A 13,692-nucleotide genomic window follows, 5' to 3' on the forward strand; every position below is an offset into this window, starting at 1 on the left:
ACGCGTAAAGAATCCTAGTTAGATCCGTAGGAGAGATAACAACGGTAACATCGGTGGCGGCTAAATCAGATTAAGAGTGAAAGACAGCTAAGTAACAGAGAGTGAGAGAGAGAGAAAGAGAAAGAAAAAAAAAAGATAGCGAGATAGGTTTGGTGAGAAATGGTGTTTACCTTCCATGCATCCGTATTTAGTATCTGGCACAAAGCCGGGGGGACAGAACTTGCAGATAGGCTTGTGCTCCTCCACGTAACAGGGGGCATCAGCCGGACAGGTGGAGTTTCTGCATGGGTCCACGCAGCGATAGTTGCGGCACGCCAAGTCTGGAGAGCAGCCACTGTCTCGCAGGCAAATGGAGAGGGAGGGATTGCAGTTTTGTGTGCATATGCAGACGGGACGGTGGTCCAGGACGTCGCAGGTTTTATCGGCCGGGCACGGCTTTTTCTTACGGACGTTACACGGATTCTGGCATTTCCCGTTCACGCAGGCGGCGTTCGACGGACAGTCGAAGTCCCTCGTGCACGTCAACGTGTCGGGGGCGCATGTCAGTTCTCCGATCTCGTTCACCACGAAACCGTATTTGCACACGCACGTGGGCCTGTGATTCCTCACCTGGCATCGTTTGTTCACCTCGCAGGCGTACCGCGAGCTCAAGCACGGGTCACGGCACTCGCCGGTACGCGAGTGACAGGCAAGACTCTCCGGGCAGTCGTAGTCGGATGAGCAACCGATGCTCGGTGGAGGTCTGGGATTGAGCGTGTCGCATTTGGGATCTGAATGACAGGCCGTGCGGGGCATACCGATATAGCACTGCGGACAAGAGCACCGCGGCTTGTGGAGAACCACACGACAGAGAGCGTTGATCCCACAGGCGCCGCGCAGACCGCACGGGTCCACGCATTGCAGGTTTATGCAGGCTTTTTCATTGGGGCACTCTAGGTCACTGGTGCATTCGCGCTCTATTCTCACCCCGAGGTACGCGATATATATGTATATATATAATTTATTTTTTTTTTTGTTTGTTCAGAGTCGTGGTGTCGTGGTGTACAGTTGGTGGATCGATGGTGGGTGGTGGTGGTGGTGGTGGTGGTGGTGGTGGGACAGGAAAAAAAAAGAAAAAAGCATTTATAAGAACTGTGAAAAGAAACTTTCTCACAAATAACATTAAACCACATGCTTTTTGTAATTGTAAAACGGAAATAGTAGGGTAGCTCTGTGAAGAAGTAAATAATAGAGAACGAATCTTTACACTATTTTTCGATCAAACACGAGACACGATCCTCTCGTCCAGAGAGAAAATATATATATACATACGTGTGTACATATATATATATGATATATGTATAATTGGCAAGCAGCGATATTTACAACACAAGCCCCCACAGATCTCAAGAAAATAAGAGGGAAAAAAATACGATGTAACAGTGAATAAATCCAGCAAAATAACAAGCATGGGTATATGAGAATGTCCCTTTCGCAGTTCCCAATCTGTATCATTAGTCCTAGGTATAAAAGAACGGATCATATCAGTGTGTTCACTGTAAATGTGTACCTTTTCGTTGCAATCGAATGCCGTCTATTATTACACGTCTCTCTCTTATCATTATTATCTTTTCTTTTTTTTTTTTTTTTTTTTTTTTTATTTCTAGCATTCATTTTTCTCGATTTTTCTATTGGTTTCTTCAAGACAGATTGGATACTGAAATAAACATTCTACATATGAATAGTTACGTGTGAGACATGTGTGAAAACGTGTTTCTTCGTTTGTTCACATTATGTACAGTATGCCTAACTATGTAGATATGTACAGGTGTACGTAGACCATTGTCGGTAGATCCAGTGTCGTATGTGTATATATATATATATGTATAGAATCCGATATATGGTCCAATCACATCTGTCTCTCGATTGTTAACGATTCACTGGATTAATACATCTATGTATTACTTCAAGTCCTACTTAGACGATACATGGTTATTCTACGGACCATGTTCCTCTGTTCGTCAGTATTGCTCGCTAGTCACAAATGCTGTACATGGAATTAATCGATCCGCCCGGTTAAACGGTTAGTAGGCCGTCTCTTACCTGTGGTACACGCGATATCCGGCGAACCGCTGGTACCGGGTGGACACCGACAGACGAATATCGTGCCATCCCTTATGCATTCGGCGCCCTTCCCGCAACCGTTCGTACGACAGTCGCCTAGACTCCTGTCCACGCTACCTGCGGTCAGAAATTGGCCACGCGTCAGAAACGTTTCGTCAAACCTAGGACGTCGAACCTAGTAGAGTCTTCGAGTCGTTCGACATCTAGACTTAAACTTTATTTTGCTACCAACTTCTACTTTTTTACTTTACTATTACGAACATTGCCACGTGTTAACCCTTTGCACTCGGATGTCTCTTCCGAGGGAACACCGTAAGTCCAGGCAAACTTTATCAGGATAAAGTTAACTTTTACACAGGATAAACTTACGGGAGCGTAAAACTTGTAAAAATGTATGATCCCTTGAAGGTTTCTATTCAAAATAAATGTTACTTACAACCAAGCATTGGATCGCCGAACGGGAAGTTCGGCGGACAGTAACACTGTGGCTGATTGTTGTATATACGGCAGGCAGCGTTCAGTCCGCAATGAGTGTCCTTGCAGAGCTCACCACCGTCGCATATGCAAGCCTGATGCGGGTCTCCGTTGCATCCGGGATCGCACGTGCACTCGAATCCGTTCAGGGTCTCCCTGCACTTGGCGTTCACGCCGCAAGGTCTTCTCAGGCACTGATCTCCTCCTGAAGTATCGAATACGAGACTTTCTGTAGAAATAAAGTGTAAATTGCTTTTATTTCGAGAAAGAGTCTCCAGTACCTTTCTTGCAGTTGATCTTAGGATTGCCATAGTGTCCAGGTGGGCAGGAGCATTGGGCCTTTCTGTTCACCACTCTGCACTGGGCGTTGAAGCCGCAGACACCGTGTTGCAGGCAAGGATTCGTGCAAACTCCGTCCTCGCTGCAACGCTTGTTCGCCTCGCAGTCGTCGTCTCGATGGCACTCAAGTTGGTAGCACTCTTGACTCGGTTCGCCTTGGAAGCCCTCTGGGCAGAGGCACACCGCGCGGTGGTTCGATACGCGACAGAGAGCGTTGATCCCGCAGGGAGAGCCATTCGCGGAGCATGGATCCTCGCACTGGTTGCTTATGCAAGATAAAGATGATGGACAGTCGGAATGAGTGCGGCAACCGATCAAGCAAAGTCCTCCGTCACAAACGTAGCCCTGAAATCGTAGAGTAAACGTTCAAGGTACTATAGAAACTCATCTTAACGCATTGTTGACCGGTCACGAGTAAACTCGTGTTTGCACTTGTATTGTCTGCTTCGATTGAATATGAAATCCACGGTGATATAAAATATTGCAAAAGTCTTGCTCATAAATAGAATGTACTTTTCTCGGTATTTAGGTTTGTATCACTCAGTAGTACAAAAATTACGAAACAATGACACGAAGTCGCTCCTTGAAACTGTGACCGATACCTTTGGACAGGTATTGTTGATGTCGCACTTGACGCGACATTTCCCACCGTGACAGACTTCTCCGCAGGAACACTGGTCCTGATTGTAGCAGCTCTTCGTGCAGAAGCCGATCTCGTCGCACTCGCAGGACCCGTCGCAAGGTATCATAGACTTGACGCAGGTGATCAACGCGTTGCCATAGTAATTAGCTGGGCAACTGCATTGCGCGACGTGGTTCACCACGCGACAACCAGCGCATTCCCCGCAAGCCTTGCCGCCTTCGCAAGGATCTGAGATAACGAACATCCATTAACACATTGATCGCCGTGTCACAGGGATTTTCATGAAGAAGTTGAATAAATTAATTCTGAAGATCAGGTGTCACGTCGCGAAAGAAACTTTTCGGACAACCTAATAGTTTCCAATTGTACAAAAAGTAAATTGTAGCAAGTGTCAAAGGACGTCGTTAGGCGAGGTTCGTTGGACCTGGACCGGTCGACTAATCTACTTACTTCTGCATTTATTGTTCAAGCAGGATTCGTCGTTAGGGCACGTGTTGTCGCTGCGACAGCCAATGTCGCACAGCCTGTTCAGGCATATCTGATTCGCCGAGCAATGATCGTCGCTGTTGCATATCGCTTTGCAAATACCACCGTCGCACCGCTCGTCGCTCAGGCAATTAGCGTCGCTGTTAACAATTTACATAGTCGTTAATTCCTTCGGAAAAAAGACGAGAGCTCGCGTCGCTCGAATCGTCGTTCGTTTTACCTCCTACACGCCGCGTAACAGGATCTCCCGTAACAAGTTTGACCAGTTGGGCAGTCCAGTTCCGTCGTGCAGGGGAGGAACGCCTGTTTGCATCCAATTAGAGGGTCTCCGGCTAGCGGCGCGGGACAGGCGCATAACTTCTGATGATTCACGACGGAGCACCTCGCGTTTGCTCCGCAGGCGTCGGGTAACGAGCATGGATCTGCGATACGAGGAAAGGGACAGCGATTGAAATGCTGTTAACTACTATTAACGTCGAAAGACTGCTAATGTACAAAGAACTGGTCTCACCTTGGCACTGGTTGTTCGAGCAAGCGTAATTTTCTTGGCACTCGACATCCGCGCGGCATCCGATCGCGCAGACGAGTCCCTCGCAGATCTCTCCGCTTCTGCAGTCCTCGTCTCTCCTGCACAGCGACTTGCAGATGCCCGACGAGTCGCAGCGCTCGTTGCTCAGACAGTTCAAGTCCGTCGAGCAAACGGGCGTGCAAACGCCTCCGATGCAAGCCGTTCCAACCCCGCAATCCCTGTTCGCTTGGCATCCCACCCCCGGCGATCTCAGGCAAGCCACCTTCGCGGTCGGATTCGGTATGAATCCCGCGGGGCACGAACAGGTGGCGCGTTGATTGAACACGGTGCACTTGGCGTTCGGTCCGCAAGGCATTGCCTCGCATGGATCGATGCATTTGTTGGTGATGCAGGCCTGATTCGCGTTGCAGTCTTCGTCGGCGCGACAACCGAACGTGCACATGTTGTGCAGGCATATGTGACCGAGGAAACAGTCGTTGTCTAGTCTGCAGGTGAGCAGACAGTTCCCGCGGACGCATTTCTCGTTGAAGGCGCACTCGTTGTCGCTGGCGCATATCGGAAGGCAGACGTTGTCGCGGCAGGTGTTGCCTTCGCTGCAGTCGATGCTGTCTCTGCAGGACACGGGCACTGGAACAATTTGGAAATCAACAAAAATTGATTATAACGAGCCTGGTCCGTGGTGTGTTGTTCGGGCCGAATGCAAACGTCACATTTTGGTCCCACACTGTTGGAGCTTAAATCGTAACTTAAGGGGTTAAAAATCGCAAATTTTGAACTTACGCCTCACGCATTCCACTTCCGAATTGCCAGTAAAGCCAGGTGGGCAGCTGCACTGTTTAATGTGACTCCTCACGTTGCAGTCGGCGTTTATTCCGCACGCGGCTCGGATGTCGCAAGGATCCAGGCATTGTGCATTCAAGCACACGTCCGATAGATTGCATTCCTCGTCCGATTGGCAGGACGCTGGATGAATTTTAAATTATTAAGGGGGAGCAGATAATAATTTCGTTTCTGCGAATGAATTCTCATCGATCACGTATTGAAAATTTCGACGCTAGATGTCAAAAGATTATTTATAACGAAGAGGATTACGTAATTGATTAAAAATAGAAACATTATAAATTTATCTGTTTGAATTTAACATAGAAAAAGCGACGTTACACGTCGTTGGAGAGTCCTCGCTTGTTAGATAATACTCACGTCGACAGATTCCCTCGTAGCAGTAGGTAGTGGACGAGCAGTCCACGGCTGACGAACAAGCGATTGGTTTCGGTCGACAGCCCACGCTCAAATTGTTTGGATCGCCCTCGTAATCGGACCTGCACTGACACGTTGCAGCGTGATTGGCAGCAACGCAGTCAGCGTTTGGTCCGCATTGCGTTCGCGAGCATACATCTGAAACATAGAACGTGGAGATTAGGTACCGATACGCGACGAGTTTAGCTATCGATACGCACCGAAACACTTTGGTACATTGTTGATGTTTATGCACTTGGCAGATTGTGGACAGTCGTCGTCTAAAAGACACTCGACAGGCGGTTGACAGCCGCTGTTGTAGGGATCCCCGACCATGCCTTGTTGACAGTGGCACTTGTACGAGCCTCTGGAGTTCTCGCAGAGAGCTCCAGGAGCGCAAGGTTCGTTCGAACAATAATCGATCAGCTGACATCCGTGGGTCGGTTCTCCTGTGTATCCTGGCTGACACGTGCATACCTGAACGTGTCTCTCCGTCGTGCAAATAGCGTTAACGCCGCAAGGATTGTGGGCCAAACAGGCGATTCTGCACTTGTGGGTGTCGCAAATTTTCTCCTCGCTACAGTTGTCGTTGTTCTCGCATTCGATAGGCTGGCAACCGATCTTGTCGTCCTTGGGGTTCCCGAAGAATCCACCTTCGCAAGAGCACACCGCGACGTGATTGGTCGCCCTGCATTCAGCGTTGCGTCCGCATAGGACCAAGTCGCAAGCCTTGCGACACTCCGCCTGCCCGATGTTGTTCTTGATGCACCTCTCGTCGTAAGAGCAATCGTCGTCGGATATACACCGCAGTTCTTGGACGCAGATGTTGTTCAGACAGTACTGGTACTCGGGGCAACTGGAGTTGGTCTTGCAGGTGGGTTGACAGAGTCCATTGATGCAAAGCTGATCGCCGATGCAGTCCCTTGTGCTGCCACAGAGCGCTGCAAAGTATCGAAATTTGATGAAACGTTAGCTAAAAGCGAGTCGATTTGATTCTCTGTCGCTTTTGTCTTTGCTCCGTTCGGTTCGCTTACCTGTGCATATTCCACCGTTGCAAGCTGACCCAGTCGCGCACTGGGAGTCGGACTTGCAGTACTGGACAGGTGTGCATCCTAGATTTGGATCACCTGTACCACCTGGTTGACACGTGCACACTGCGCTGTGGTTCAACGGAGAGCAATCGGCCCCCTGACCGCAGACGTTCGAGAGGGAACAAGGATCGACGCACTTGTGATCGAAGCATGCATCCGATGGACTGCAATCGCTGTGGTAGTTGCACTCCAAGTGAATGCACTCGGACTGAAATTGGAAACGAATATCGTGTATTCTACTAGGCGGCACTCGACAAACTCTCTCTCCGAACATGAACCCGTATACCCACCGATGGGTTCCCAGTGGTCTGGCCGGGACACCTGCAAAGCGGAACGTGCCCTTGAACAAAACACTCGGCGTTCCTGCCGCAAATAAGAGATACATCGCAAGGATTCCTGCACGTGTTGTCGATGCAAGCGGCAGAGATCGGACAGTCGGAGTCCGTGAAACAGTCGCCAGGTTGCTTGCAGCCAGATTTCACAGGATCTCCCACCAAACCATGCGGACAGACGCAAGTGTACGAGCCTTCCGTGTTTTGGCAACTGCAACAAGGCGATCCCATTATTCTCACCTCAACGATCAACTTACATACAATTTTTTAAGTATCGGATAAATCTTATTTACACCGCGGTGGAATGACAAGGATTTTCCAGGCACTCGTTGACGTCGGCGCAAATGTCGCCTGCCAGAAGAAAACCAGGATAACATTTGCACACGCTTGCGTGGTCTAAAGCTACGCAATTGCCGTATCCACAGTTCACTTGATTGCAAGGACCTGAATAACGCAAAAGAACAAGTTGAAAGAATCGATCCCACGCGTAGAGGGTTACCCGCGAAAAATAATTTACTTACTGCTGCACTTGTTGGTGTCCTGGTTGCAATACTTGTCCGTGGGACAGTCGTTGTTGGATAGGCACTCCACTCTGAAACATCCCGAAGCGTCGCCGATGTATCCAGGTTGACACTGACAGACTGCCGAATGATCCACGGCAGAACAAATTGTGTTCGATCCACAGTCGCCCAAGGAGCAAGGATCGGTGCAATTGTGTTGGATGCAAGCCTGGGAATCGGGGCAATCCGTGTTCACGGTACACTGATGAGGTATCACGCAACCTGATCCCACAGGATCCCCGGCGGTTCCCTGAGGACAGACGCAGCGATAGGATCCGTGAAGATTCACGCACTCTCCGCTCGAATGGCAAGGCTGATCGTCGCACTCGTTGATGTCTAGGCAATGTTCCGGTCCTGCGATGAATCCGTGGCTACATCTGGAGACATTAAAAACATTATTTTTTACATTACATTATTAAACAGTTTTTTATGTTCAACTCAAATTCTGTACCATATGATTTAACCGTTAAAGAATGACAGATAAGAAATGAGAAGGTAAGATATAAAAATTCTGATCGGCTCTCCAGTCCGTGCGTTTCAAATACCCACCTGCATTTATTGTTGATGCACACCTCGTGGTCCTTGCAGCCTGCATCGGAAGTGCAACCTACCTCGCACAGTCCGTCGATGCATAGTTCACCGGGCAAACAGTTGCTGTCACTGTAACAGATCTTAACGCATATGCCGTTCTTGCAGCGTTCTCCATCGGCACAGTTGTTCTGCTCGCTGCATTGACACTGACAGAATCCGGAAACGCACACATGCTGACTTGGGCAGTCCTGAGCACCGTCGCATATATTCGGTACTCTGACGCAGCCCTGTTGGGGCGTTGGGTTTCCATGGAAGCCAAGCGGACAGGTACAGATTGTCGCGTGATTGGTGCAACTGCAGATAGCGTTTGGACCGCAGACGTCTTTCCTACTGCATGGATCTAAAGCGAGGATCATTTTACACGTCACAGGTCGACTTTGACACGATTGTATTTCTATTCTTTACCCTCGAAAGGGTACTTCGTAGTTCGATAATGTTACCTTGGCATTTATTGTTAATACAAGACTGCGTAGTGGGGCAGTTCTTGTTGCTTCGACATCCCAGGACGCATCCTCCGTTCACGCAAGCCTGATCGAGTTGGCATTGACTATGGGAGACGCACGGAACGGTGCACCTGCTGTTCACACACTTTTCGCCAACGGAGCAGTCCGTTGCCGTACGACAAACAGCTATAAGAATAATTTAACGATACACGAAGGAATATAATTAAATTAGAATTTCCTTTATAATACAAATTCAAATAAGTATTGTAACAGTATATAAAATTAATAAAAAAAGAAAAAATTAATAACAATAAGTCTTACCTATGCACTGTCCCTCGAGACATACGCTTTCGTCGCAATCGGCGTCAACGGTGCAGTAATTCAACGTGCGGACGCAGCCGTCCTGTGGACCCTTGGAAGATGGCACAAAGTTGTGAATACACTTGCAAGTCGGTTGTCCATTGATGACTTCGCAAATGGAATTGGGTCCGCAAGTGTCCTCGCAGGGATTAACGCAACGATGGTTGTGGCAAATGGAATGAGCAGGACAGTCCTTGCCGCTTGCACAATATCCTTCCGGTTGGCAACCGGCGGAATAAGGATCGCCCACGAAATTTCCCGGACACTGACAGATGTAGTTGTTCGAAGGTCCCGGGACGCAGAGCGCCGACTCGTGACAAGGATTAGGATGGCAGGCTTCGATGGCGACGCACTCCACGTCGGGCACGGGATTGGGTCGAAGACCAGGGGGACACTGGCAGATCGCTCTGTGGTCGTCGGCTATGCAGACAGCGTTCGTTCCGCAGGCGTCCTCGTCGCAGACGTCGTAGCAGGTGTGAGTGAGCCTATTGCAGAGCTGAGTAGGTGGACAGTCGATGTTGTAGACGCAGGGAACGGTGCGGCATCCTTTGATAGCGTCGTTGGGATCGCCAGCGTAGAGTCCAGGTGGACACTCGCAGTTAGCAACGTGATTGTGAACGACGCAGAGGGCGTTGGGTCCGCAGGAAACAAAGTTGCAGACTGGTTGACAAGTTAACAAACCCTCTTCCGTACTCCTGCATGTTTGATCCTCTGGGCACTCGCTGTCGGTGGAGCAGTGATCCTTCTTTGGCGTTTGACAACCTTGGCGATCGTTAGGGTTGCCGACGAATCCAGGCAGACACTCGCAGCGACCACGATGTCGTTCAGCTACGCACTGAGATTGAATGGCGCAGGTGAAGCTGCGGCACACGGGTACGCATTTCAGTACGCCCAGGGCGTCCGGTCTGCAGGCCTCGGTGGTATGGCAGTCGTCGTCGGAAATGCAGTCAGGAACAGAAGGTTTCTCGCAGGAGGATAGTATGGGGTTCCACTCGTATCCGTCCTGACACTTGCAGGTCGCGTGACCGGGGATTATATCCGGTTCGCATTTCTGGTGGGCGCCGCAGACCACTTTGCTGCAAGGATTCACGCACTCGCGAGCTCCGCTGTCGAGAACGAGGCAGAACGCGCCCTCCTGGCAGTCGGAGTCGTGAGTACAGCCGGGTGTTAACACGGACTTGGAAGGCTGACAGCCTTCCACCAGGTTGGTAGGATTGCCTTGGTACCCGTCGATGCACAGGCAAGAGGAGACGTGATGTTGGGCGACGCAGAGCGCGTTGGGACCGCACTGCAGTTTGCTGCACGCGTCCACGCATTTACGAACGCCTTTGCCGACTTGAAAGCAGATCTGCTGAGGCTCGCAGTCCAGGTCGTTGGAGCAGTGACCGTGCAGGTGGCATCCTTTGCTGAGGTCATTGGGATTCCCGCTGTAGCCTGGCGGGCAGACGCAGGCTCCGTCTTGGCAGACCGATCGAGGACCGCATCTTACGTCGCTGCAACGGTTTATACACTTGCCGTGCACGCAGCTGTAGTCGAACGGACATGGCACCGACTCGCTGCAGGTGCAACTCGCAGGGTCGGTGCACGGACCTATTTGCACCTGTTGACAGCCGATGAAAGGATTGCCGAAGAATCCGTCCTTGCAGCGACAGTCGTAGCTGCCGATGGTGTTGATGCAGACTGCGTTGCCGCCGCATGCGTTTCCGTTGCACTCGTTGATATCTGAGAAGAGAATCGAAGGCGTATTGTAATCTTATTATCATTATTTCATAAAAGAGAGTGCAAGTCAGGTGTACCAACCGAAACATTGAATGTACGGATTCCCCGCGTATCCAGGAGGACACAGACACTCGACGGCGTTCGGTCCAGCGTTGCAATGCGCGTCTTTGCCGCACAATGCAGTGGAGCAGTCAGACTTTTGCTGCACGCCACAGCCAAGGTACGGGTTTCCAGTTGTTCCGGGATTGCAGACGCACTTGGACTCCTGCAGGCTGTACTCGCAGTGGGCGTTCGTACCGCAGTCGGGATTACAGATGGCAGGTTGTATCGCTATCGAATTCGTAATTTAACATAGGAGTCTAAACGAAAAATAAGGCACGGGGATTCGAAGCCACGATCCTCGAATCCACAGTCGACCGCTTTACCTACGCGACCAATCCCGTACCCTACGTTTCGTGTTCTTATTTGACTCATTGTTGGGTATGGGAGGCGCGGACACTACATTAACATTCGGTTATTTTCGGCGTGATCTTCGAAGGTGATCGAACGTTAATTTGATTACTCACGTGGCATGCAAAGAAGATCAGGGTTCCCGATGAAGTACGGATTGCAGACGCATTTGTTGGTGGCTGGATCGCAGGAGGCTCCTACTCCGCAGACTATACCCTCGCAGCGACGCTTGCACCTTCCACTTATGCACACGCTCGGCTCGGCGCAAGGTACTTCCGGTGAACAGACGTCGGGTAGACATTGTCCACCAGGGAACGGATTGCCCATGAAGCCCTCGATGCATTTGCAGGTCGGTCCGCTGTAGCTCACGATACACTGAGCTCCCGAGCCGCAGACGAAGCCATCGCACTCTGCGTGATTTATTTAGCGATATATTCAACAGTATCGGAGTACGGTCAACGTACGAAGGTAGTACTCACGCGAAACGCATTCGTTGTTCTTGCCCTCGACGAATCCGATCACGCATCGACACCAAGCAGCGTGTTTGTCGGGCTCGCAGTACGCGTTTGGACCACAGGGTATGTTATCGCACGGATTCGCGCACCTACCGCCGATGCAGGCGAATATGTTATCGCAGTCGTCGTTGGAGGTACACTCGTTTTTCGCGACACCGCCGGTACAACCAGCACCGTAGGGATCGCCGACGGTTCCTCTGGGACACTCGCAGACGTGGTCGCCTTTGGTGTTGATACAGTAGGCACCGTGTCCGCATGGGTTGTTCGCGCACTCGTTGACGTCCACGCAACCGTGCTGTGGATCTCCTTCGTAGCCAGCCTCGCACATGCACCTCGGTGGATCGCTCGGTGTACATTTAGCGTTCATTCCGCAAGGGAACCGATCGCAAGGGTCTGCATCATTTAAAGATCAAACGTTGAACGCTGATATAGAAACATTGACACGTTGGTCGCCCATAAATAAACACGCTAAATGTTAGGCTCATATTTTTTACAAGTATTAGTCTGGCAGTGATATCGTTAATGATTGAAGAATTGTTTACAGGGACACTCACTCTTGCAAAGGTTCCCATCGAGAGCGTCCGAGTAAAACGGTGGTGGGCAAACGCATTCGCCCGGTTGCACGCACTTCTCGTTCGCTCTGCACTCGTTATCGTTGGTGCACCTTTTCTGCGCTGGAGAGCAGAGACCATTGTAGGGATCCCCGCCATAGCCGTGTGGACAGACGCATTGGTAGGAGCCTGGTTGGTTCAAGCACTCGGCTCCGTAGCCGCAGACTTGGTGTCCAACGATGCATTCGTTTATGTCTACGAATTTTGAAAATTAAAGGTCATTCGAAAGGAGTCCAAGGATCGGAGGATAAAGCGGAGATTTGAGTACGAACCCTCGCAAGAACCATCGGTCTTGGTAGTGTAGCCCTTGGGACAAGCACAGTAGCTGACTCCGCCTGCTATCGTTATACACTCGGCTCCGCTTGGACACTTCTCACCCTTGGAGCAGCCAGCCAACATACACTTGCCTTTCACGATCTTGTACGGAGGCTGACACTGGCATTCGATGCTGTTGCATTCTGTAATCGACGCGAACGTTAGTGATTATCGCTTACTTAGTTTTCAAGTCTAGGTTTCTATGAATATATTGATGTACTTATAAATGTATACGTTAATGTTATTGACTGTGTACACCTATCGCAGAACTAAAATTGTTCAGAAAGGACTTCCAAGACCAGACTCGCAGTTCCTCCGTAAACCTCACCTTCGCATAGCGAGAATGGATTTCCATTGAACCCGGGCGGGCACTGGCACTCGTAGCTACCGGGTAGATTCTTGCAAATGGCGTTGACCCCGCACGCAGGCTTCTCCCTGAGCTCCATGCACTCGTTGATGTCCCTGCATTTGCCTGTCTCGTGGTCGCGCGTGTAGCCCCGTTGACAGATGCATACGCTGCTGCCGACGAACTCGTCCTTGATGCACTGTTCCCCGGCTGGACACGGGGTGCTGGGCCCGCAGACGTGAGGGGCCTTCGACTCTTGGCATCCGCCGTTGTAAGGATCTCCCGTGGTGCCGCTGGGACATTGACAGGAGAACGAGCCTGGCTCGTTGTTACAAATCGCGCCCTGAGGACACGGATTGATGACGCACTCGTCGATGTCTCTGCAGCCGCCCTTCACTCCAGGCTTTCCTGTGTAGCCGTTGCGACAGAGACACGTCGCCACGTCGTTGGACAGCATGCAGTGAGCGTTTGGTCCGCAGGACAGGTCTTCGCAGGGATCTGATTCCGATGAGCGAATAGTAACGATAATACAGTTGATCTTCGATAGAT

General features: G+C 50.5%; 1 protein-coding gene across 1 annotated transcript in view; it reads right to left on the reverse strand.

Moving 5' to 3' along the window:
- Positions 1-13,692, reverse strand: part of LOC128891548 (uncharacterized) — a 113,240-nt gene that overhangs the window by 68,424 nt on the left and 31,124 nt on the right. Inside the window, 24 exon segments of the mRNA XM_054151111.1 lie at positions 171-956; positions 2,083-2,220; positions 2,540-2,782; positions 2,859-3,261; positions 3,519-3,787; positions 4,010-4,185; positions 4,266-4,467; positions 4,557-5,201; positions 5,355-5,537; positions 5,775-5,969; positions 6,032-6,751; positions 6,845-7,109; positions 7,192-7,444; positions 7,527-7,677; positions 7,755-8,170; positions 8,343-8,724; positions 8,825-9,013; positions 9,149-10,909; positions 10,988-11,236; positions 11,473-11,766; positions 11,836-12,264; positions 12,426-12,677; positions 12,755-12,940; positions 13,126-13,641. Of these exon segments, the coding sequence (XP_054007086.1) occupies positions 171-956; positions 2,083-2,220; positions 2,540-2,782; positions 2,859-3,261; positions 3,519-3,787; positions 4,010-4,185; positions 4,266-4,467; positions 4,557-5,201; positions 5,355-5,537; positions 5,775-5,969; positions 6,032-6,751; positions 6,845-7,109; positions 7,192-7,444; positions 7,527-7,677; positions 7,755-8,170; positions 8,343-8,724; positions 8,825-9,013; positions 9,149-10,909; positions 10,988-11,236; positions 11,473-11,766; positions 11,836-12,264; positions 12,426-12,677; positions 12,755-12,940; positions 13,126-13,641 (9,303 nt within the window).

The sequence above is a fragment of the Hylaeus anthracinus genome, unplaced genomic scaffold, assembly GCF_026225885.1.
Source record: "Hylaeus anthracinus isolate JK02 unplaced genomic scaffold, UHH_iyHylAnth1.0_haploid 12002, whole genome shotgun sequence".
In the NCBI taxonomy this organism is placed as follows: Eukaryota; Metazoa; Arthropoda; class Insecta; order Hymenoptera; family Colletidae; genus Hylaeus; species Hylaeus anthracinus.